General features: G+C 37.0%; 11 protein-coding genes across 11 annotated transcripts; 8 read left to right on the forward strand and 3 right to left on the reverse strand.

Moving 5' to 3' along the window:
* Positions 1-161: 161 nt before the first annotated feature.
* On the forward strand, positions 162-1520 carry FDP41_013478 (uncharacterized protein; the record flags this gene model as incomplete). Its single annotated transcript, XM_044704112.1, has 1 exon — positions 162-1520. One exon carries the CDS (start codon positions 162-164, stop codon positions 1518-1520), a length of 1359 nt encoding a protein of 452 aa, XP_044564977.1.
* Positions 1521-1647: 127 nt separating this feature from the next.
* Positions 1648-4112, reverse strand: FDP41_013479 (uncharacterized protein; the record flags this gene model as incomplete). The annotated part of the gene is made up of 9 exons (XM_044704113.1): positions 1648-2014; positions 2133-2194; positions 2281-2461; positions 2589-2728; positions 2858-3001; positions 3208-3404; positions 3530-3780; positions 3849-3861; positions 3926-4112. 9 exons carry the CDS (start codon positions 4110-4112, stop codon positions 1648-1650), a joined length of 1542 nt encoding a protein of 513 aa, XP_044564978.1.
* A 489-nt stretch (positions 4113-4601) lies between these two features.
* FDP41_013480 (uncharacterized protein) lies at positions 4602-8679 on the forward strand (the record flags this gene model as incomplete). The annotated part of the gene is made up of 3 exons (XM_044704115.1): positions 4602-4879; positions 5021-7708; positions 7779-8679. The coding sequence occupies 3 exons, from the start codon at positions 4602-4604 to the stop codon at positions 8677-8679; spliced, it is 3867 nt and encodes a 1288-aa protein (XP_044564979.1).
* Positions 8680-8848: 169 nt separating this feature from the next.
* On the reverse strand, positions 8849-9196 carry FDP41_013481 (uncharacterized protein; the record flags this gene model as incomplete). Its single annotated transcript, XM_044704116.1, has 1 exon — positions 8849-9196. The coding sequence occupies one exon, from the start codon at positions 9194-9196 to the stop codon at positions 8849-8851; it is 348 nt and encodes a 115-aa protein (XP_044564980.1).
* An 825-nt stretch (positions 9197-10021) lies between these two features.
* FDP41_013482 (uncharacterized protein) lies at positions 10022-11344 on the forward strand (the record flags this gene model as incomplete). The annotated part of the gene is made up of 1 exon (XM_044704117.1): positions 10022-11344. One exon carries the CDS (start codon positions 10022-10024, stop codon positions 11342-11344), a length of 1323 nt encoding a protein of 440 aa, XP_044564981.1.
* A 296-nt stretch (positions 11345-11640) lies between these two features.
* FDP41_013483 (uncharacterized protein) lies at positions 11641-12732 on the forward strand (the record flags this gene model as incomplete). Its single annotated transcript, XM_044704118.1, has 1 exon — positions 11641-12732. The coding sequence occupies one exon, from the start codon at positions 11641-11643 to the stop codon at positions 12730-12732; it is 1092 nt and encodes a 363-aa protein (XP_044564982.1).
* A 304-nt stretch (positions 12733-13036) lies between these two features.
* Positions 13037-14575, forward strand: FDP41_013484 (uncharacterized protein; the record flags this gene model as incomplete). Its single annotated transcript, XM_044704119.1, has 1 exon — positions 13037-14575. The coding sequence occupies one exon, from the start codon at positions 13037-13039 to the stop codon at positions 14573-14575; it is 1539 nt and encodes a 512-aa protein (XP_044564983.1).
* A 415-nt stretch (positions 14576-14990) lies between these two features.
* Positions 14991-18248, forward strand: FDP41_013485 (uncharacterized protein; the record flags this gene model as incomplete). Its single annotated transcript, XM_044704120.1, has 1 exon — positions 14991-18248. The coding sequence occupies one exon, from the start codon at positions 14991-14993 to the stop codon at positions 18246-18248; it is 3258 nt and encodes a 1085-aa protein (XP_044564984.1).
* A 156-nt stretch (positions 18249-18404) lies between these two features.
* Positions 18405-19566, reverse strand: FDP41_013486 (uncharacterized protein; the record flags this gene model as incomplete). Its single annotated transcript, XM_044704121.1, has 3 exons — positions 18405-18970; positions 19041-19226; positions 19434-19566. 3 exons carry the CDS (start codon positions 19564-19566, stop codon positions 18405-18407), a joined length of 885 nt encoding a protein of 294 aa, XP_044564985.1.
* Positions 19567-19866: 300 nt separating this feature from the next.
* On the forward strand, positions 19867-22858 carry FDP41_013487 (uncharacterized protein; the record flags this gene model as incomplete). Its single annotated transcript, XM_044704122.1, has 2 exons — positions 19867-20961; positions 21014-22858. The coding sequence occupies 2 exons, from the start codon at positions 19867-19869 to the stop codon at positions 22856-22858; spliced, it is 2940 nt and encodes a 979-aa protein (XP_044564986.1).
* Positions 22859-22891: 33 nt separating this feature from the next.
* Positions 22892-24808, forward strand: FDP41_013488 (uncharacterized protein; the record flags this gene model as incomplete). Its single annotated transcript, XM_044704123.1, has 3 exons — positions 22892-23525; positions 23593-23966; positions 24020-24808. 3 exons carry the CDS (start codon positions 22892-22894, stop codon positions 24806-24808), a joined length of 1797 nt encoding a protein of 598 aa, XP_044564987.1.
* Positions 24809-24960: the final 152 nt, after the last annotated feature.

Genomic DNA, 24960 nt, shown 5'->3' on the forward strand with positions numbered 1-24960 from the left:
AAGCTGAATGGCTAAACATTTACAAAAAAAATTAGTTGGTGATTCATCTTTTGCTCTGGACTAAGATGGGTCTTACTTTTCGCATGATTTTGTTTTCTTTTGTTCTTTGAACCTTGATTACAACCATTCCAGAAATGAAAGGAAATCTTTTATCCAAAAAAATGTCCACTGATAGCGAACCAACATCATCCACGATGCAAGAAGAAGCAAAACATTTACATTCCTCGAATCCAACGCTTCGTCTGAATGCTACTCGGTTTTTCCGAAAATTAGTTTCAAATGCAGAGAATTCTTCCTCTATTTTTGATCGTATTATTGAACAGGGTGTGGTGCCAATATTTGTGGAATTTCTTCAGAATGAAAAGGAGCACGAACTACAATTTGAATCTGCTTGGATTCTCACTTGTTTTGCATCGGGCACATCGGAACATACACAATTAGTGATACAGCTTGGAGCGGTGCCAATTTTCATCAAATTATTAATAATGAATCGGAATGATGATATTCAAGAACAGGCGATTTCGGCTCTCGGAAATATTGCTGGTGATGGAGCCAAACCACGGGACTTGATATTGCGTGAGGGTGCTTTGGCTCCTCTCTTGAAAATTATAGCGGAGAATCCTCCCGGGTTATCCATCTTGCGAAATGTCACTTGGGCTCTTTCGAATATTTGCAGGCCAAAACCATTGACAAATTTTGAGTTGATTTCACCTGCAATTCCTACATTGGCACATTTTCTTTACCATAGAGATGAGACAGTTTTGATGAATGCTTGTTGGGCACTCGCATATTTATGTGATGGCGCTGGGGTGGAACAGATTGATCAAGTGATAAAGGCCTGTGTGGTAAGGAGATTGGTGGAATTGATGTATCAATTTATTGTATCTCCCAAAATATTATCTCCTGCTTTGAGAGCAATTGGAAATATTGTGACTGGAAATGATGATCATGTTCAAGTAGTTCTTAATTGTAATCCTTTATTTCCTTTGGGTAAATTGATTTTGAATGCAACTCCCAAAATTAGAAGGGAAGCTTGTTGGACCATTTCAAATATCTTGGCAGGAAATGAGAAACAAATACAAGAAGTCATTGATGCAAATATAATTCCGTCATTAATAAGAAATATTGAAACAACCCAAAATGACATAAAAAAAGAATCAATTTGGGGAATTCTAAATGCAATCATTGGTGGAAATAACGATCAAATTATGTATATTATCGAGATAGGATCAAATTGTGTGGGTCTCTTTTGTGACATTATATTGAATGACAAACAGAAAATGAAACACGATGCACTGAAAGCACTTTCAAATATTGTTCGAGCTTGCCGAGCCAAAGAAACAGGTGATTGCTACGAAGAAATGATTAAACAGAAAGGACTGTGGCACGAAGTCATGTATAACCAATTCAGAGGAGCAACAGGTCATGTAAAAAAGTTTGTGGACAATTTGACAAACCCCAACACCAGTCAGCTGTATGACGCAGTTATTTCATTCAAAGACGAAATGGAAGATGGATAGCTCAGTAAGACATGCGCACATTTAAGATATGAGATAATGCCATCAGGATGCAAAGTTGTAATTACAATTGTTTGGAAGCGTGTAAATTGTATATTGTTACAATTAAGGCATGAAGATGTCACATCTCTTACATTCTTCTACTTGATTTACCACTGCGATGTGTTCGATGTGAATTCACAGTTCTGGCAGTCTTTAATGCAGATCTTGCAGCCGTATTTTCAGAAGTAGAGTTTCCAAATCCATATTGATGTGGGTCGTCCAGTGTATATGCATGACCACCATACTTGTGATCGAGACCAATCAATTCATCTTCTGGAGGAACTCTCAAACCAATTGTAATATCAATGATAAAGAACATAATCACAGAAGAGAAGGCAGTCCATATCAACACAATGGCAATACCTAATAAATTAACACCCAATAACTCCCAGTTCAAGCTGTAAAAGAGGCCATACATTTCAATATTCGAATCTAATCCATAATAGGTAGCAATCCTAGAATTTTGATCCATATTTGTGTGTTTGTGAAATTTGAGGACGGTCATTCATTACATAATGATTTTTGAAAATTACAGAATCATCATGTCATTATTAAATTTTCACAATAACTTACTGTTTTTGTGTAGCAAATAATCCACCAGTAATTAATCCCCATGCTCCACAAAAAGCGTGAATCTGAATACATGAAAGTTTAAAAAATTTTGCCATGTTCCAAATGTTCACAATTCCATGCAACTCGATTGAAATCATCTTCTACTTACAGGTACAGCTGACACAGGATCGTCAATTCTCAAAGCTTCCAAAAGCCAATTACTTGCGATATAAACTAAGGCACCACTAGCTCCAATCAATACAGCAGCCCATCCCTCAACAAAGGCACAAACAGGAGTAATGGAAACACATCCAGCCAAACAACCGTTCAAACTCTCTGTCAAGTCATATCTTTGAAAAATTTCATGAACATTTTGTTTCATGAAAATTCCAAGTCACGTGTTAAGGTGATCAACAATTACATTATTTCAACATGAACAACAACTAGATTAACATTCAAATTAATAAGACTACATACTGTCCACTTTGGAGACAACTCCACAACATACACATCATGGCACCAGCAGCACCTGCAATGGTTGTGTTAGCACTGGCAAAAGCTGTGATGGTTGACATTCCTCCTGAGAGAGCTTGTGTGGAGCCGCTGTTAAAACCATACTATTATGAAAAGTATGTGAATAAAGATTTCCGGTAAATGATGTTGTGTGAATGTGACATTTGAATGAATGTCAATGATGAGGAATGTTTGAAAATGATGACAAGAAGAAATCAGAATTCACAACATACCCAACCAAACCACAAAATTAAACCACCCAACAACACAAGTGTCTTGTTGTGACCAGCAATTTTAACTGCTCTTCCATTCACAAATCGACCAATTCTTGGACCAACCATGATGGAACCAACAAGTCCACAAACTCCACCCACAAGCTATTGTTGTCCAAGACATGATCATTTGTGTTCATTCAACAATACGTCATTGTATATGTTGTGTTCACACCATCGTGAACCATTTTCATGAATTATTGATTCATAATGTCACATCAATAAAATGGTCATGGAATTTACAAGGTTGTCACAAACAGTATGTCAAATTATATAATAGGATTAATAAAAACAAAACATTAACAACCTACATGGACCACAATTCCTCCAGCATAATCAGTCACTCCAACATTTCCAACTCTAAACATGGTCTTATTGAATCCAGAAAGCCAACCAGCAGAGGACCAAATCCAGTGAGCAACAGGAGCATAAATAAAAGCAGTCATAATGAAGGAACACATAAAGAAGGCAGATAAATTCATTCTTTCAGCAACGGCTCCACTCACAACTGTTGAAAAATGTTATGAGTTGATCAATTGATTTAAAGAGTTCAATAATTAGTAAACAATGTGTGAAACAAAAAAGTAAGAGAGAGAAAACGTGTGAATCGTCAAATCAAATTCCAAAACCTACTTGAACTGGCAACAGCAGCAAAGGCCCATTGAAAAAAGAAGACATGTTGAGGTTCATCTCCTCCCAATAAGAAAAATCCTGAATTTCCAAAGAATCCATTTCTTGTATCTGTCAATTGATTGTCACCATATGCAAAACCATAACCAATGCAAAACCAAGCCATAGTTGAAATGGCAACTGACATGACAATTTTCAGTAAAATGTTAGCCACATTTTTAGAACGAATACTTCCAGCTTCCAAGAAGGCAAATCTATTCGAATTGAATGAAATTAAAGTTTGTTCTCATAAAAGTTGAATCAATGTGTTGAATTTGCTTACCCTGCTTGCATAACTATTGATTTTTACACATGTACATGATGAGAGAGAAAATTCGAAAGTGAAATTCATTTACTTACACATCACAAGAGCTCCGTTAATTAGAGTCCAACCAATATCAACATCGGTAGCGGAGAGTGTTGTCGTTGTTGTGGAAGAGGTGGTGATTGTCGGAGTGGTGGGAGTGCTTTGAGCAACAACTCGATTCGGAAGAAGAAGAACTAAAAGAAAGAGCGAACCAATGAATAATGATGTGATGAGTGTCATGAGTGTCCTCTCTTGTGTTTGTTATTATATGATGATGAGGTTGATGGTAATATTGAAGACTGAGAGATGATGAATGGTTTTTTTCACTTTGCCGACAAATTGTGAACCATTTGGTTGACGTGTTTGGATGCGCCTGTCTTTTACTGAGTGTGTAATGTGAACCGAATTTCACAAATTCTGCGACTTTCTACTTTCAATTACATTGACCATTCCTTTCTTTCCACATTGCAACAAGAACAACAATTACGTATGTTTCCAAATGTGATTACTTTGAATAGCACCTTGGTATCATCGAAAAAGTCACTAAATAAAGAAGGTAGAACTTTTTTCAATGCCATGAGGTGATGATGAATGAACAACAACACACTGTTTGGTTGGACCAACAAACCAAATGAACAAGATGAGACAACAATAGTACCTTGACATTACAATTCTTCTTTTGATCAGAAAAAATTGTTTCAAACAAACAGTAGTTGTCTTGTTGCCTTCATGAAGATTGACCCTCATCATACGCAAACATCATCGTCCGAGAAAGAAGAACAGTCTTCTTCCTCCGAGGCTGAGGAAGGCCAATTAGAAACAAAACTTGAGGCTTTGAATTTAAAGGAAAATAACCGTGAGGAGGATCATCCCGAAGAAGAAGAATTATTGCATCATATTGATCACTTTTTGGGTGTACCCAATGATGTTTGGATTGATCATTTGTTCTGCTTTCTGACCACCAATCAATTGTTGAAGGTGAGACTTATCACTAAAAGTCTTTCAAAGTAAGTCTTGTTGTTGTTGGGGGTTTCATTCATTGCAATTACGCACAACTGTTAAATAATTATAAAAATCATAAACATTAATGACTATCATTGCCATCATCATGATCATATACATTTAACGTTTTCCTATTGGTGAAACAGGCTTGTATGGTATTATTTCAGAAATTTCAAAACAACATACTCCATTCGAGTAGGGACATCGAATGGTAAATTTTCGAATATTGTGGATCATTTCTTGATGAATCTCAAGAAATTGAGACATATTCGCTATGAAGATTACAACTTGGTCACCACTCTCTCTTTAACAGATTTTGGATTTACAGATTTGGGAAGAATCACGATACCAATTGAAACTCTTGACTTGTCTGATGTTGAAGATATTAATGGATCGTTTTTGGGTTCATGGGCCAAGATGAACAGTGTGTTGACACAATCTCTTCGAGTGTTAAAATTGTTTAACACAGAGTTTCCTTTCTTTACACATTTTAAACACTTTAAGAACTTGCAAGAGCTACAATTATTTCGAAGCATTGAAAGAGTGGATTATTACGAAGAAGAAATTCAACACTTACCAATAGAACTTCCAGAGTCGCTTACAACACTCTCCATTGATCATGCATTAGTATCAGAGCATATCAATAGTATAATTCAACAATGTCCAAACTTGACAAGTCTTGCAGTTTGCAATGAATATTTAAGAGACAAGGATGTTAGTGCAATTTTGAAAGGACTACCAAAGTTGGAAAAGTTTAAAATTATTGATGTAACAGACGAGGAAAGCGAAGAAAGTCATCTTAGAGGAAAGTTTTATTCAACCTTCAAGTTCAACACCTTTAAGAATCTCAAGTACTTATCTTTATGTTGGAATTATGGTACAGACACTAAGGTGATGACAGGTCAAAAGAGTCTCGGATTACTTCCATCCCTTGAAACACTTAAACTAATTATGCAAGGAACTCCTGAATGCAACATTGACACACTTGTCACAACATTGGCCAGCTTAACCACCTTAACCAGTCTTTCCTTGTTGTTTAAATCATTTATGAAATTGGAAATGACAAACAAGAACTTACTCAGATCTTTGCCTTCAAACTTGGCAAAACTCAAAACTCTCGAATTTATTGAAGGTCTTAACACTGACATTGCCCAAGATTTCCTATCATCTCTTGTAGGAGGCTCTCTGGAAACTCTTATCCTTGCTGTAACCGATATGGTGTCTCTTGATTTTTCTTTTTTGAAGAAGTGTCTAAAGTTGATAAAACTCCGAGTCGATGTTGTGGGTTCAGAAAGATCTCTCAAGAATATTTTCAGAGAATTCCAGACTCAAGCCAAGCTTATTGAACAGAAAGGAGGCAAGCTGGAGCTACCATTGAGCAAAATTTCAGGTGCTACAATGGTGGGAGGTTTGGTGCCGTACTTTCCTCGAACAAATATTACAAAATTGAGCTTATTTCAGGTTAAATGTAAAGATTTAATGATTTTAAGCGAGTTTAAAAAGCTTACCAGCCTTCGTATGAACATCTCTGAAAAGATTGACAACTTTAAGAACATTCGTTTTCCAGAAAGTTTAAAGAAGCTATTCTTTGATTTATGCCCGCATATCACAGGGTTAGAACAAGGATTTGTTGATAATCTTCTCTCTCTGACAAGATTAACAGATCTCCATTTTATTGAATGTAAATTGATTTGTGACGAGTTCGTAGAGAAAATTCTTCCCTTGAATGATTATGAGCTCAGATCTATCTTCTTTGAAGAGATTGAGCAGATGACAAATCATGCTTTGCACCATTTGACTCGTTTCACAAATTGCGAAGTAATAGTGTTAAAACATTGTCCAAACATTATTACCAATATGGACTACTCTATAATCAAGCAAGAATATCCCCATATAACGGTCATCTTTAGTGAAACTGAAAATGAGCAAACAGATATTTTGCAAGAATATGATGATTTATGTGAAGAAGACTGGCTAAAGGGAAACGCGATAGATGTTTTTAATAGATTGGAAATAATGGTGAAAGACTTAAGAAGCTCAAGACAATTATTTTTAGTTCATTGTTACGTGAAGGCCTATTTCACAATGTTCGAAGTTAAGGATCATCTTTCTGCTCCAAGTTTACTCTTTTTATGTTACAACTATTTAGACACCCTTCAAAACTATATTGACAACTCAGATGACACAACCATTCGAGTTCTGAATTGCCTTTATGAGTTGTTAGAAAATGAACATAACTTTTCTGACGAGGAAAAAGAAAAGACGATAAGTTGTGTCAGCAAATGTTTGGAATTCCTCGTTACGGGACAACAGTTTGCAACTGCATGTGAGATATTATTGAAGTACAAGAAATATAAATCAGTGATGGATGGTGTCTTTAAACTTGATGAACTGGCTCCCACCGGAGGATTGAATATCATAATTTCAAAAATTATTGAAATATGTTTGAATGGAACATTTGATTTGTTTGAAAATTATCCCACTTTTTATATTGTTCAGACTTTGGATAGTCTCGTTCAACATTTTTCACATATCGGAAAAACATTAGAGCTTATACACCACATCATGAAAGTGCCAATGTTTAGAAACAATTCTGCGTTTTTGGGGACGTTAGATAATATGGCAAAAAGAGTACAACCAACTGACAACTTTGCTGCCTCTCTTCAACCTCAAAACGTGCAAATTGATAATATTGATTCTATAGAGAGTGTAAAAAAGTTAGTTCCCCCTCAGTTCAAAGACCATTTTACCTACGTGGCGACTGTGAAGGTTCCAAAAGACCCCTCTCATGTACTTATTAAGCACTACAGATCGGAAGCATTTGAGGCATTTGGGTAAGTAACAAATTTTGGAGATAGTCGTCTTTATAATCCCCTGAATATATTTTCAATATAACTTGTGAAGATATTTGTGGACTATCGAGTTTGGCCCAAATGATTCGAGTTCTGAAGATGACGAAGTTGGACAATGCTCTTTGTACCTTACTCTTCTGTCGGCCAAGCCAACACAAGAGACAACACTTCTCTTTGACCATATCAAAGTGCACTACATGCTGTGCAATCACGATTTTACGCCTGGATCTTATTTAGTTTATACCAAAAACTACAAAATGGCTTCATCCTCTTATGGAGACTTCTTTGATAAGAGAGACGTCAAGTATTACAGTATAACTGAAGAGTATGATATTTACAAGTTTATTGTTTGTATGAAAATTGTAGATATCAAACTTGCAATTCCCAATGAGCTGAACCCAAAGCTGCCACCATGGATACTGAACAATCTAAAGGCACAAAATCCTTTATCGATTCACACTGTGACAATATTGTCTTCAGGGCCTGTTGAAAATGGAGATGACTGTTACTCGGATCCATTTGAGGCCTTTGGCTTTAAATGGGGCATATGCTTCTACCCGAAAGGAGAAACCAAGTCGACAAAGGCCGATACTTCCGATGAATGTTCACTCTTTTTGGCATTGCTAAGCTTTGACATCAATTCCAAAGAAGAGGGAATTTTGAGAGACGAGTTGGAATATGTCAAAGTTCGATTTTTGTTTGCCAACGAGAATTATGATCCAGACTCAATTTACATTGGAGGATCGACCTACAATTCTCTTTCATGTGCAGGTAACTCGGTTTATGGCAAAGATTTGTATGCTCCAGTCACCTATGAAGAAAATGGCAAAATTTACAGCAAGTATGTGATCAATGTTGCTATTCAATTGATCCACTGGAAACGAAGATTGACACCACGACAAACAGGTGATGACATTGAAGACCCGTATCACGACAGCGAGGATGAATATTAAGATGACACATGTATTTAAAACATTCAGGTCATCACGAGTCACATCCATCATTATTGCATCCAATAAATTATCAAAGAATAGCATGTATTCAGTTGTGTAACAATCTCGATTTGTTGGAGATTCGACTAATTATATTCAAAAATATTCAATTTAATAATCCATTTCTTTTTTAAAAGAAAATATAAACAATGTCATACGATATCGTCCAAAACAAAATATAAGTTAAAAGTCCTTGTGTGAATCCTCCGAAAATAATATTGGTCCAATTTGGAAACACGCTTTCAACACTATATGGTCTCGGAAGGCAAAATCCAATCAGAACCGATGAAATTACCAAAGAAACGACCACATAAAATAAAAATCCCGATAAACCAGTTAATCCAAAAATTCCAGCTACAATTCCAAACACTAGAGAAATAAAAATCTTGCACTTGTACACGATATTGTCATTGTGTGCCACTTTATCCCAAGCAATTTTCGGATCAGATGATGACGAAACGGAAGTTGGTTGTTGCATTTTTTTGAATGTAGGTTGAACGAATTTAAATCGATTGGAATGTTATTATATTGTTTTGAATACAATTCTTAAATTTATTTAACAACTCCATTTCTGTGAGATTCACTTTTTTCTCAACCATGAACATGAGCTCACGTCAAATCGAAGTGAAACATTGCCATTCTGAATTCTTCAACTTTTGCATTTTGGTTGAAAAAGAAATTCATGTTCAAAAATGTGGAGATGCATCAAGAGCCAATTTGTTGAAAAGAGCAAGAATCACGTGATGGGCAACTCATAGCGTGCGAGCCCAATCAAATCTTTCATCAATTCTTGTTCAAGTTTGTATCACTTTTATCTCTTTCTCAATTTGAATTCTCATAACTGTCCGAGGTGGTGTGTTTATTCTCTTGAACGAACAACATGAAGACTCTCAATCATCAGCTTCCTCCTTCAACAAACACTCGTTATCCTTGTTATCCTCCTCTATTAGTATTAGTTTCGGGTAAACAGTGTTAGTAGTAGCAGAAGTGTAGAGCCTCACCTGGTGCCAAACGACTCGTTTCCTTTTTGACAAGGACACCCAATTGCCTCCTCATAACCAATTCAAACAAACCGCTCTCTCGGAAGAGGCAACCTCAAAGTCAAAGAATTTCACGACCATCCAAGCACGCAAACGATGCACTTTTCCAAATTCACGCCTACCGTTTCCGATGTCGTTATTGAAAAAACTTTCCGTTTTTGATATGAAATTTTGAGAGAAAAGAGCCGAGTGTGTGAGTGTGTGAGGAAGAAACAATTCAGAGAGCATATTCAAAAGAAAACCTCAACTCAACAACAACCACTATGACGACATCCTTTCCAAACACTTCCATGTCTCCCACTTTTTCCACACTAAACAAGGCTTGTCTTTCATGTCGACTCTCTCACAAAGCATGTGATAGACAGAGACCTTGCTCCCGATGTGTACGTCGTGGATGCCCACAGCAATGTTGTGATACTCCAGAGAGAAAAAGAGGTCGTCCACGCAAATGGACCTCTGAAAAGAACCAAGAGGAAGAGTTGGGTTCGAATGATGCCATTACAACCACCACTACCACTACCACTGCTTCACCTTCATTGCACATTGAACTAGATAACTCTTTGACAGGCACTAATAGTGGCCACAATACCTTCTGTTGTTCGTCCTCCTCCTCAATCATGAATGAGTTTGCTTCAGCTCCAGCTTCTGTTTCTTCCAGCACAACCACTCTTCCTTCATGTGTCCTTTCAAAACCTCACAACCATGTGGCCATTAAAAAGAAGAATCATGAAACGGGACTTGTACGAAAACGAAAGAATATCAAGATCATGAATTATAATCCAAACCATAAGGAAAGCATGAGTGCCAAGTTTTGTGTGTTAAACAGTCCATCGTGTGAAAAAAAGAACAAGCAGCACAACACTCGCACATGTGCGTCGACCACCTCATCGATGGTCAAGAGGCTTCTTGAACAAGACAAGTTGTTAGTACCTCTCTCTGCAATGCATCCCCTCTCAATTAAAGAGAACAACCGTAATTCTGGTTTTTCTGAAACCAGGGAACAACCAGTTAGAAAGGAAGGACAAGGCACACAAACTGTTAGTACTGGATGCAACAACAACCAACCGTACACGTCACTTCCATCATACGTTTCACACTACTGCAACTATTACCACTTTGACATGACCACTTGCTATTCTTCATCGGTTGTTCCTTTCCACCAACAACAATCTCCACATTTGAAACACACAGCACAGACTCATGGCCCACAGAACCCAAAACTTCCACTCACTGCTCCTCACCCTAACCAAAGTCCGTTGATCTCTTTCAATTCTCCACAAGAAGCATTTGCGTCTAATTCTTCTTCTCTGGTTGACATAAACCGTTCTCATGGAATTAGCAGTGATTGCATGATTCCACCGATTCCTACTTTTCATCACCACCACCGTATTGGCGGCTTGACGAGCGTAACGCCTCATCCCTCAACACATCAATACTTGAATGTGAATTGGAATTCTCAAACAAACTCTGCTCACTCTCCAAAAACAGAATCAAGTGATCCCCATCAACAACAACAGTCCCCACCACAAAGCGTTACTCTCCCTTCTATCAAAACTTTACTCTCATTTGTCACCTTGGATCAATAAACAAAACACAACAACCATGCAAACACAAAACCACCCAATTTAGAATCAAAACAAAGGCGATAGAATGTAATACAATCGTTTTCGTGATCAGCCTTTCAAGCAAAAAATGCCAAAAGCCCGACGAACATCATTTCGTAGGGCTATCGGGAGCTTTGTTGGTGAGATTTGAAAGTAAATATTACGTTCTTAGTGGTAGCTTTTGTGCTTTGGATCAATCTCATCCCTTTTTCAAAAGGATCACCAAAACATCTGGAAGAAAAAGCTTGGTTCCTTCGCAAGCAAAACGATTGAAAAACATGATTGCCAAATTTGGAACAAAATTGAAAATCAAGCCCAACACCAAATACTTTTCGCTGTCTTTGATTGATTTTTTTATATTTGCAAAAGCAGCACTTTCGTGTGATATGGAGGGTGTGAGGGATTTATTTGCTCCGTTCGGGTATGAAATGAATGAAACCATATTCGATCCTGCCTATTTTAGAGCCATCTATTATTTAGATTTTGATGAAATTACATGGAGAGATGAAAGTGATTGTAGTGAGGCAGAAGAGATTGAACAACAGTTGAACAGTAATTCAAGTTCATCAACAATACCCAATCTTAACAACAACCAAACAATAGACACTGAAATTACACCTAACATTAACTCAATGAGCACTAATGATGAAAGCCATAATCACACGAATCGGAGTTCAATAGATGCAACGATGGGACAAAACAATGATGATAATTTACCTTTACTTTCTGAAAAAGATGATGATGAAGATAATGCATACATGAGCGATATTGAAAGTGAAGAGGAAACTCAAAACCTACTGAAATCTCAAGCTCAATTTTCAGAATTTCTTTTAAAGCCATCCGAACAGCAACGTCGCCCAGAATCGAACATGTCTTTATTTCCAAACTCTGCCATAATTTTTGAAACTATTGAGCGTTTTTGGAATTGTCCACATGAAAAAACTTCAGATTATCTTAACTTGTCTCTTCAAATGCTTGAGAATAATACGCGGAAGGTTATAAAATCAAAGAATTTGCAAATGTATGAAAGGCTTTGTCTTCAAGTCTTCATACTCAACTCAATTTTGCAATTACGGGCAGAGTGTCATCTCCGAGAATATGATTTGACAACTACAGAGCATGAGACTCTAAAGAAAATTGCACTAGCCAATGCAAGTGGTAGTACAACATGTAACAAATTATATCTATCATCCATATTCAAGGTCTTCTTCAATGACGATCTGCCAAATACTTTATTCAAGCCAAGTACAAGAAATAACAACAATAGTGAGGATGTGCAAGATGGGAATGTCGACCAATTGGCATGGAAATGGCTCCTCTCTGAATTCACAATCTCAAAGAAATCTCAAGAACACATCGATTCTGAATGAGAAATACCTCACTTAATACAAAAACAATCCATTCAAAATGGAAACTGCTGCAAAAATTGAGGACGGAAGCGTTACACAGAACATCCCGATTTGTCTGACTTGACTTTGACCTCAAGGAACTCGGAACTACATGGCACCTATCTTTCAGACAATCGATTTCGATTGGTTGTATTCACACCTATCTTTCATGGACCATCTTCAAGTTCCTCGTGCATGATTAGTTCCTACTTTTGTATCGGACGTTCAATCTGCTCAAAGACTGCTGAAGCACCGAGTCGCAACAATTATTATCCAAGAAGAAAAAATGTCTGAAGAACTTTTACAACATCACCATGGTATGATGAGTAACGAAGTGACAAATGAACAGCAAGAAGAGGTTTCCATTAATGACGATCTTGTTAGTGATGAACAACAGATACAAAATAATGAAGAAGAATACACTCCGATCAACTATAACATGTTGTGCTACGACATGAACGAGCCACACATTGATTCGTGCGCCTCACGTCATGTCCACGACAATTATTCTTCCTCTTTCACACTACCAATAGATTGTATCGAGCATATTTTAAGCTTTTTTAGGATGAAAGAGAGACTTGCACTTTCTTTGGTTTCTTCAGATTGGAATAGAGCATTTGAGAAGAGCATTAAGCAGTTGAGTCTATCTAAAATGAAATCTGATTATTGGCTCAAACATCAAAAGTTGTTGAAAACATTTGTCATGCGATTTCCGGAAATACAATTGATGAACTTTGAAGCACCTGCTGAGGGTATGCGATCGGCTTCAAAAGCAGATCTCACTTTGCGATTTTCAATGGATTTGATTCAATTTTTGTTGAAAATTCTTCCATCATCGTTAAAGAGCTTTTCTTTTTCACATTTTGCTTGTGGATTATCAACCAAGAGCTTTGAGTTGATAATTCCAGAAGACAAGCAGTTACGAGAACTTGCCATTATTAATTGCAAACACTGTGACAACTTGTCAATCAAGGGATGCAACAATCTTACCCAATTGAGTATTTCATGGGCCTCTTTCTTTCCTGCAATCGAATGGAATGAATTGAAAAATCTGAGAGTGTTAAACTTGAGTCACAACAAGGCAGTGAATGACGAGATTGTAAACCAACTTGTGTCTAATTGTCCAAACCTTGAAAAGCTCATTCTTGTGGGAGCTAGCGCAATACAATCTCCATTCAAAGATGTCAGCATATCAGCGCTCAAAACATTGGATTTATCAGCGACTAATATTGTTGATTCGTGCATTGAACACATATGCTCTGGTAGCGCATTGATTTTAGTGGAACTTAAAGTTAGAACATGCATGCATCTTGTAAATCCAGTATTCAAGGAACTTCCCTCTGTTGTGAGCATTCTCTGTAATTTTAATTCAAATATTCAAACATCAAGTTTCCACAAGTTACCCAGCCTTGAAAAATTAGATCTCGATGGAAATACAAGCTTGAAGGAAATCTGGTTGTATCAATGTAAAAACATCACCTATTTGGATATTTCAAAAACACTTGTAGATGATAAGGCTCTAGCTGAAGTGCTGGAAGAGTCTCCAGAACTGCGTGAGCTCTATGTCATCAAATGTTACAAACTCAAGAGCCCACACATTGTTCACGATAAGCTTGAGATCTTGAAATTAACTAATAGCAATAATTTGACCAAGCATACAGTGATCGACTGTCCTTCATTGAGTGTCCAAAATGTTGTTGGTACGCCGCTAGAAGAAGGATTTTTCATCAAATTCCCTCATCGTGAAGACATTAGAGAGACGGTCGAATTGACAAAGGTTGGAAAAGTGAAACACCAACTCACAATATTAACCAACAAGAAATAACCAATTAATTTATTAAAAACTTTGTAAGTATTTATTAACAAAACGAATCGACTAAAGATGCACTACTCCCATATTGAGGATCATGATTAGTGGGATCGAATTGGAGAGAGGATTTACCGATTTGTATGTATTTGTCTTTCTGGTTCTCGGTTCCAGAAATTGATTCTTGACGAATAGTACTTTTGGCGCCTTCTTCTACTATGATAGCTGTTCATGGAAATCTGTATCGCCCTTTGGATATACATCGTCCGTGATGATCTTAAATGGAAACAACACTTGGCATCAAAAACGTTGTAGTAGAAGCTCAACAAAAACGAGCAGATAATACTATCATACAAACAACAACAACAACAATAACCATTATTATCAAACAAAAACAAAAGGATGCGACCTCGTTCTTCCCTTCAACAACAACATGTTTCGGAAGAAACAGCAGCATCCATCATCACCAACAAGAAGAAAGAGTGATCTCCTTATTGTTTTTTTCATTGTACTTTTAGTGATCCAGAGTTGTTGTTGTTCTTTTGGTGTCACCTTAACTCATAACCTCACCAACACTCATGGTACCTACTATATGGTGTCGTGTCCTCTCGATCACAGTTTGGTTTACCGATTCAAAACCACCACATTCGTAGGAACTCGTGACACCATTCTTCATGGTGATGCTCACACTCCTCGTCGTTATGAGGGGCATCCAAAAGCAGGCAATGCTGAGACTATACTTTCTGGACATTTAGTGTTGACTTGTTATGGGTCTACTTCTTCTTCTAAGGATAATATCATGTTGGTCTCTTTCAGGAACACCGTGTTTGCTCAATATCAAGGCCTGAATAAGGGAAAAGCTGGCATGAAGTATCGAAAGCTCATTACTCGAAGTGATTTAACTGAAAGGCTAAACAAGAACCCCATGCTTGTCATTCAATCCAAGAGTGCTCATATCCACAAACTCATCTTTCACAAATCAGAGAGTCGTTATGTGAGAGGCATTAAGAAAGGACTTTTAAGATTATTGACAAGTGAGACTCGAAGAAAGGCTCGTCCTCAAACCGATGGCTTTGGAGGTAAATATTTCACATCCTATCCTCGAAGAATGGTCCAAGGAGGAGAGGGAGGAGGAATCCATTCTTCAAGAAGAAAAAACTTGTTAAGAATTACTCAAACCTACGCTCATCATGACTTTTCAGTAATACCTTTGGACAAGAGACAAATCCACTATGAAGGTAAACATGTGGCCTTTGTGAATGTCAAGAAACAGGTCATTCAGAAGGGTGCCATGAGTGTTCAGATGGAATTTGGTGTACGAAAGCATCCTCATGTGGCCTTCAAAAAGTTGGAACAGTTGACCAAAAAGAGATTGTATCAACAAGAACAACAAGAACAACGAGATCCACAAACCTCTTTTTTGACTCGTGATTCAGCAACACCATCAGCAGATCTTGAAACTTTTTACTTTGGAAGTATCAAGTTGGAAAGAATTCAACGTACTGAAACATCGTTTCAACCACAAGGCAGAGGTTTAGACGAAATGGTTCAAAATTTAAGACAATTCGGAAAAGAGTCATCATTAGGCAATGAGTTTGAATTTGAAAATACCTTTTCTGTCACCAAGCATGACAAGAGAGAAATGAAAAGATTACAACGTAAGAGTTTCTCCTCAAGAACCTTCAAGAACATGTTGAAAAGTATCAAGGAAATGCCTGCATCCTTCTCTGTGGACATGAACAAGAAGCTTGATGAATTAGCCAAATATGGTCAAAAGCATGCAGTGAAGGCAGGTCGTCTATTGCCCTCTGAAATCAAGAAAGGAGTGTCTGAGATGAATCAATCATCCTCTCGTATCGGATCAAAGAGAAACAAGTTGAAAAGTTGTTACTTGGAAAGTCTTCAAAACTTGGTGGCATCGATCAAATCAAGTACCATTCAGGATCGTTTAGTTTCTCTCTCATCGTCTCATCCAATGCTTGCCAATAACTATATTTATGCTTCTATTGTGATTCCATTCCCAACAAGAAGTGTCTATTCATTCCTCAAATCTCTCAAGAATCGAGGTATTAAGAAATCAAAGGAAGATCAAGTCAAAATGAATGCATTCATGGCTTTTGCGGATTTAGCATCTCGTCTCAAGGATAAAAAGCTCCAAACAGAAATCGTCAAGGAGATTTTGTCGAGAACTTCATCTTCCAAAACTGTGACTGAACTGGAAACCTATGTTCATGCTCTCAACAATGCAGGATCAGCGGTGGATCCAAGAATTTTGTTTGCCTTCTTCCACGACAAAAGTATTGCTGACTCAATCAAAATTCTACTCGCTAGAAACCTTGAAAAGAGGTTAAAGGATGATCCCAATGTGGACCAGTTGGTGAATGCAATTCTAGAATCAAGAATTGGAAACATCTCGCCACGTGTGAAAGCATCTGTCATCAATGCCCAAGCTGTCAGAGAGAAACATTTAAGATCAGGTGCCTCTGTGGTTCATGCATCTCGATTGCATCGTCGTACCAGGAATGAAGAGCTACGATCTTCGATCAAGAACTATCTCTACACAGTTGGTAATGAGAAGGCAGGAAGAGAGTTAGCCAAAGCCATGAAAATGACCAAAAAGAGAAAGCATAAAAAGAGATACCAGTCAACGTTATTGTCATTGGATGACATGCAACTATTGGAGGATGCACAAAATGTTCTTGGAAGAAGAGGTTCAAGTCGTTCAAGAGCTCTCTTACGTAAGAACGGTGTCACATCAAGAGGTAAAAAAGCTAATCCAAGAAAAGGAATTTCCAAATTGAGAGCTCAAAGAGCACCATCATCCAGAGGTAGAAAGAGAAGAATTGGAAGTAAGATTGGGAATGCCTTCAAGAAGGTTGGTCAAAAACTTGGTAATGCTGCCAAGGCAGTCGGCAAAGGTTTGAAGAAGGCTGCAAATTGGGTCAAAGAAAAGGCACTGTCAGCCATCCATGCTGTCAAACGTCTTGTGGATCGTTTGAAAGAAAAATTTGGACAAGCCAAATTCGAAAATCAACAAGCATGTTTACCAGCAAGTGCCATGGCAGGAGATCAAATTTGCTTGTTCAATTCACACATGATTGACTTTGTTAAAAGACAAGGTGATTTATCAACCATTCAAAGAGCAAAACACTTTTCATTTGAGAAATTGGTAGGAAGTAATTCCATCAATCTCTATTGTGGAGCTCTCTTCTACTCGGGAGCATCCTTTGTTTGCAATCAAGAGCAACGATATTTTGATTTTGTTCTCATGGGAAGAGTCGATGTGGAAGCAAATGTTTTCAAGAAGAAGGTCGTCCTGTTGGAAATTAGTGCAGAATTGGCAAAGAGACCGCAACAATTAGTGAATGACAAGATATTCCTCAAAGTATTCCAAACCACATTCCTCAACACTCATGTATTGCCTGAAAAGATTCGTCAAATGATGGATGTGTGTATGAGTGATTCAAAACCATTGTTTGAGAAGAATTTTCCAAAACTTGTGGACATTGAACGAGGATTTCAAATTGGTCCTGTACCAAAACCTGCCATCACGAATTGGGTGTGTCACCATTATGAAGATCTTTGTCTGTCCCTCGGAGGAACTCCAAATATTCAACATCCCAAGCATGGTAAAGCTATGCGAATTAAGATAAATGTCAATGTTGATAGAAAGAGAAATCAGACACTATAAATTGTAATTAAAGTAATAAATTATGAACAAAGTTAACAATGGATTTGTTCATCAGACTTCCAAAGTCGTCATGAAGAAATACTTGTAAGTGAACAAAATCAAATCACAAAATTGCAAAATTAGAAGAGGCGCGTCAGTTGGTGACTACGGTCGTAATCATGCAGAAAGCTGAAGTTGTGAAAATCTAGAAAACGAATCGTTTTTCAAATGAAGCTTCACTGAATTGCAAACAGGAGCTAAAATTGGCTCCAATTGACCATCCCATATAACAACATTAATTGAATTCTTATTCAGCGATTCTTTAAGGTTGTTCCAGTCGTTTAACAGGTTATTTCTAGTCTTGTTGTCAATATTAATTTCTCGGACACTACCAATCTCCACAAATTCTTGAATGACGAGTCTATCAAACTCGTCCACTAATATACTACCATTCGTTTGAATTTGATGAATTGACTCCAAAAATTCAAACGGTTCAATATTATGTTCTTCGATTAAAAATTGTTTAAATGAAAACTTAATTTCCTCAACCTTCAATACTGTTGAAAACTTGAATTTACGATGATTTTGTGTTAGAGGTGTTTTATGAACGAGTTGAACATGAGTTGGTATTGCCAGAAAATTCTTAAGTAATGAATTGTTTAAAAGTACAGGATTATCCACAATCTCAGTAATAATCGATTCAAATATTTGTCGTCGTTCTTCAATTAGCTTTTCATTAAACTCTAAATATGGACAAGATGTGGAATGCATTTAAACGATTTTCATGTGATCGGTCACACAAGCAACACTTACTTTTGAAACTCTTTGGTGGAAATGTGGACTTGAGATTTGAATTCACCAATTTTTTGCACTCGTCATAGAGAGACTTGAATTCAGTATACCTCTTCCGAGAGTTATAAATCATCCTTTGCTCTGGAAACCCGGCCAGAGCAACCTCCGTTTGAATGAGATAGGTTGTTTTGGCACTGAGTCCTTTTCCTATTATATAACATGATTTTCCAAGATATATAACCCAGTCATATATTAATGATAGGCACGATTAATGTTCATCAACGGGTGATTGATTGATATTGAAAATGATGATGAGGATACCATCAAATAAAACCCCAACAGCCACCATCATGTATCATCACCATCATTATTAGGATGGTTATTATTACGGACATCATGTATCCTCTCACTTACCCTCTTTCATGGGATCTACCACCGAAACACTCACAATTTTACCAACCGATGATCCCGCACTGTTGTTTTGCATGGTGGTGTTTGGAGAAAAGCAATGATCGTCTTGCTTCTCTGTGGCCACTTCTTTCATCATTTTTGTTTTGCATCAATTATCGTTCGTCGACGAAAATGGAAACAGAAAGAAACCCGTGTGAGACCACTCTCGAATTTCGCATCGTAATCAATTGATTATTTCATTCCGACATGAAAAATTGGGAAAACCACATCGCAATTCAATGAACTTTCGGAACGTGAGGGAAACATTGGGTGAACCAAATTGCGATACGCAATCAATGAATTTCAGAAAGTCGATGAACGGGTTCAGTGGTCTGTTGTGTGCTGTATGACTTCCTGCTGATGCTGGAACCTTTTGGACGTTTTTTGTTTAAAAAAAATGCAATGTTCGTGTGGAGTGATGGCCTCTCGGAATGTCGTGAAAAAACAAGGACCCAACCAAGGAAGAGTCTTCTTTTCGTGTGCAAGTCGTAGTTGTAAATTTTTCAAGTGGGGAAGTAGTGGTTCGGAAGATGCTGCTGTTGTTGCCTCTACTCAGAAAGATTCATCATCAAGCAGTCAGGAATTCAATAGTAATTCGAATAATAATATTAATAATAATAATAATATTCACACAAGACAAAAATTTCAACCTCCTCCGAGAAACACGAGTGCGGAGTCATCATCACAGCAACACGTAGATAAAATAAGGAATTCAAATACTACTTCAGGGTCTTTTGGACTCACAATACCAAAATGCAAACATGGCCTGGATGCAATTTTGTTAAAAGTTAAAAAGGAAGGACCGAATCAGAATAAGTTGTTTTGGTCTTGTACGGAGCAAAATGATTCTTGTAAATTTTTTGAGTGGTTTAAGGGAAATCATTCTGATTATGAACATTTAATTAATGTTAATCCAAACAAGAAAAAGAATAGTTCATCAAGTCTAGATGAAACAGATCCAAAGAAATCAAAGAAAAAAATTGAAATGGAAATTTGTACACTAGAGATGAATGACAACAACGAATTATCAATGAGACAATTTGACACAGACAATACTATTGATGAAGAAATACTGTCTAAACATATGAAAAACTCAATTGCCCTTAGACTCATTGTACCAATAACTGATTGTTTAACACTTAAAACAATTCTATCTCAATACAAGTGCCTAAACGACAAAGAAGAAAAAGAAGAGGATGAAGAGTCCAATGCTAGAGTAGCCAATCTATTTTATGAATACTCGAATTACAACTCAATTTTGAAAACTCTCAAGAACTCAAATGAAATATCATCAAAGTACAATGTTATTGAGATACCTTCCTTTGTACAAAATCTGATAGAAAAGTACCAAAATTTGGCCAAACAAAATAGTTCCATGGATGTGTGGAATAGAATACCTCAAAAACTTCAAGACTCTTTGCTTCCATTTCAGAAAACAGGTGTAGAATTTGGAATCAAACGACAAGGAAGAATAATGATTGCAGATGAGATGGTATGTTTACATCATTTAAAATTATTATTTTTCTTAACCGTATCTTGCTCAGGGTCTTGGAAAAACTATCCAGTGTATTGCAATTGCATGTCATTTTTCGAATGACTGGCCGCTTTGGATTGTTTGTCCCGGCTCATTAAAGGCAAACTGGAAAAAAGAAATTCTCAAGTGGATTGGAGGAAATACTTTGTATATTAATGGAAGCAATGAATTGATAACAAGTAGTCAAATTAATGTTATTGACACCTCTAACCAAATTGATGACGGAACATCACTTATTAATATCATTTCTTATGATTTACTTGCCAAAGACAATGTTATATCTGTGGTTGAAAATGAGTTTAAGGAAAACAAAACTGGAATGATCATTTGCGACGAATCTCACCTGTTGAAAAGTTTATCAAGCAAGCGTTCACAAAATCTTGTACCCTTGATCGAGAGAGCAAAAAGAGTGATTTTAGCGAGTGGTACAAGCTGCATGTCTAGACCCATTGAGCTTTATTCACAAATTAAGGCAATTTTACCTGATCACAAAATTACCAAGTTGGACTTTGGTTATAGATATTGTGGTCTCCATCAACAGCCAAGAAATGATTCAGATTATAAGGGATCAAGCCGACTTTCAGAGCTATTTTGTCTCCTTGTCAACACCATCATGATACGAAGATTAAAGAGGGACGTCCTTGGCGATTTGCCACCAAAGAAAAGATCGAAATATTATTTGCAAGTCAAGGAAGAGTATTTAAAGAAGCTCAACTCTATTGGAGAATCAAGTGGACAACAAAAGAAACACTCATATTTTGGAGGTGATTGGCAAAAGCTTCAGCGAGATAGAGATATAGTTGCAAAGTATATGAAAACCGCCGAGGCGAAAATAGATGGAATCAAGCAATACCTTAGAAAATTAATTCCAAGACGAGAGAAGTTTTTGATTTTTGCACATCATCGATGCGTGATGGACGCCATCGAAGAGACTGTTAAATCAGAGCTTGCAAAATTGACCAAGACATTTTCATCTCGAGTTAGTGATGATATTTTAGATGCTGATCCTTTTAAAGCAAGCAATAGTTCTCAAACAAAGAAATCTAGTTTTGATGATGACATTGATGTTGATTTACAGGATGAAGGCATATCGTTTGATTATATTAGAATCGATGGAGACACAAAAGATAGAGAAGCATTAACTCATCATTTTCGGTCTACTGACAATTGTCTTGTTGCCATTCTATCAATGAATGTTGCTGGGTGTGGTCTGAATTTTGTTCCTTGTAGTCATGTTGTATTCGCAGAACTAAGTTGGAACCCTGCCTTATTGAACCAATGTGAGGATAGATGTCACAGAATCGGTCAGAGAGGAGCATTTGTTGACATTACTTACCTATTAGCAAAAAAGACATTGGATGATTTTATGTGGAACTTATTGACAAAGAAGGCAGACATTACAGATCTAGCTCTGAACGGACAAAAAGAGGAGAAATCGAATCACTTGACAAGAAGCGTTGAAGACATTACTACTCCAAAGAAAAAGCCGCTTTCTTTTGGTAGTGGCTCAATTGAGAAGTATCTCAACAAACCCTCCCCCGCAACCTGCACATCCTCAGAGTCAACCACTTCTACTTCACCGAGCAGTACTCCACCGCATCCATCTAACAGTCATGACACCGATGATGACGTGGTTGAAATTGATTTGAATCATACTGTTCCTATCGCACAACAATCGAAAAGCAAAGTGCCTTCATCAAAACGTCCACCCTCTACCTCTCCTTCCAATAACAACAACAGCCCCAAATCAAAGACACAACCTTCTTCCAAAAAGAAGAAACATTCGTTTCCTCAACAGAAAAACACTCTCTTTTCATATTATGGTGTTAGTAGTAAGTGTGACGACTCTGAATAAAGAGACACGTTTGATGAAACAAACATCAAAAAAATGGCACAAATCGCTTTTTCAAGAACAACACAAACTGAGAAGGAGGTACTCGATGATGTGATTGTCCCCGAATGCAAAACTGAAGAATCCTTTGACCATAGCTACAACTTTGAAAACAAAATACATTTAGTTTCCAAAGATTTGTTTTCTCAAGGATTTTCAAAATATTTTCGGAGTGATCTGTTCTCCGATGTAACGGTTAATCATGTTCCAACAAAAACAACTTACAGATGTCATCGAATAATTCTAGCTCACCAATCTCAGTTTTTTGAAAGTCTTTTTACAGGTCCGTTTAAAGATTCGGGAGATTGTGTGGATGTACACTTTGAAGACATGGATGGTGTTTTTGAGAAGGTGCTCGAGTATTTATATACAGGAAATATCACAATTCCAGCAACCTCTATTGTAGGACTACATGTTGCAGCAGATCAATTAATTTGTAACGATTTATCGAACAGTGTGATGGTATTCCTAGATCAATTCCTTTCCGAGAAAAACGTTTTTCAGATTTTAAACTCTTCGCTGAGACAATACGATGATGCTATTTTGGAGAAAGCATGCACATACATTGCCATGCATTTTGTTTCCTTATATGATGAGTTCAATTTAATATATTCAGATTTGCCTTCCCAAGGTATGTTTTGATTCCTCAGAGAGATAGGTGAGATGAATCCAAAATTTCAAATTTTTGATACTCACAGTTTTCTTTGGAATTATTGCCCATGAAAATATTGCAAAAGGAAGTGGTACTAAAGCCGTTAAAAGTAAGCTGATTAGTCAGTGTGTGGACGACTATTGCAAAAAGAATAATGTTTTAGAAAATGTGGAACTGCTTCAGCTGTGTATTGATGCTCTCTCAGCTTCTGAAACGATCACACCAGACTCTGCTGCTTTTTATCTTATTCAATGCCAAAAACACGATTTAAAGGAGCACATTTCTGCTTGTACAAGAATTTTGGCTCTCAATTTTAATGATCTCAAAGACTTGTCAATTATTTATCAATTCAAACCTGAAACATTTTATGAGTTGATCTCATCCGATGAATTATACATTGGTCGTGAAGATAATGCCTTTGTAAGTACATACAATAGCGATTTTAACATGATAATTTTTCAAATTGAATTTAGGAAGTGATTCTATCCTATTTCAAGCATCGAGAAGATGTAACGGAAGATCAACGACAGAAAATAGCGAACACCATCAGATTTCCTTTTCTTTCTTATTCATATCTTCAAAAAATTGTAGAGAAAACAGAACCATTAATAGCAAGTGTTGTCTTGGAGGAGAATTTGGCTCTATCATTACTGGAGCGAATTAAAAAGTTGGAAAAAAAAGGATCCTACAAAGTTAATGATGAAGAGGAAGGTCCACTGTTCTTGAAACCACGAACAACAAGAATGTTCACGCATACATTTGACTTTGATGAGTGTGGCATTATATATTGGTTAGGAACTTTGTATTTATCTGAGAATTATGTCGCTCCAACAACAAGAGGACTTCTCAAAATTTCATGTTCGTGCTCTTTTGAGGCTGGATCAGAGGACGACATTATTTCTAGAAATCCTGTTTCCTGTAACTTGGTCAACAATCCTGGTACCACCATTACCTTTGACTTTTTACAGCTCATAATTTCACCTTCCGCTTACACAATTCGACACACCTCTGCACGCGACACGGAGTGTTTAAGAAACTGGAAATTCCAAGGCTCTATTGATGGAAATCATTTTGTAGATATCAAAGTTCATACCAACGACCAAACCATTACCACAAAATCTCAATCTGCAACATTCTCTGTCGAATGTAATGAATATTTCAGATATTTCAGAATTTTACAAGATGGCCTTAACAGCAGCTCCAACAACTATTTGAGCTTGGGAGGTTTTGAAATTTATGGACTTGTGAAGAGCATTGCTTGAGTGTAATGTCAGTCCTTTTTTGAATAGATCACAAATTCAAGTTCTGGAATCAAAAAAATGTCATCCTTTACGGATTGCAATCAAACACAACTTGGATGTGATAAAGACTATTTTGCCCATATTTTGTCGCCAAAAGATGTATTGCATTCATC

The sequence above is a fragment of the Naegleria fowleri genome, assembly GCF_008403515.1.
Source record: "Naegleria fowleri strain ATCC 30894 chromosome Unknown tig19, whole genome shotgun sequence".
Taxonomy (NCBI): domain Eukaryota; phylum Heterolobosea; class Eutetramitea; order Acrasida; family Naegleriidae; genus Naegleria; species Naegleria fowleri.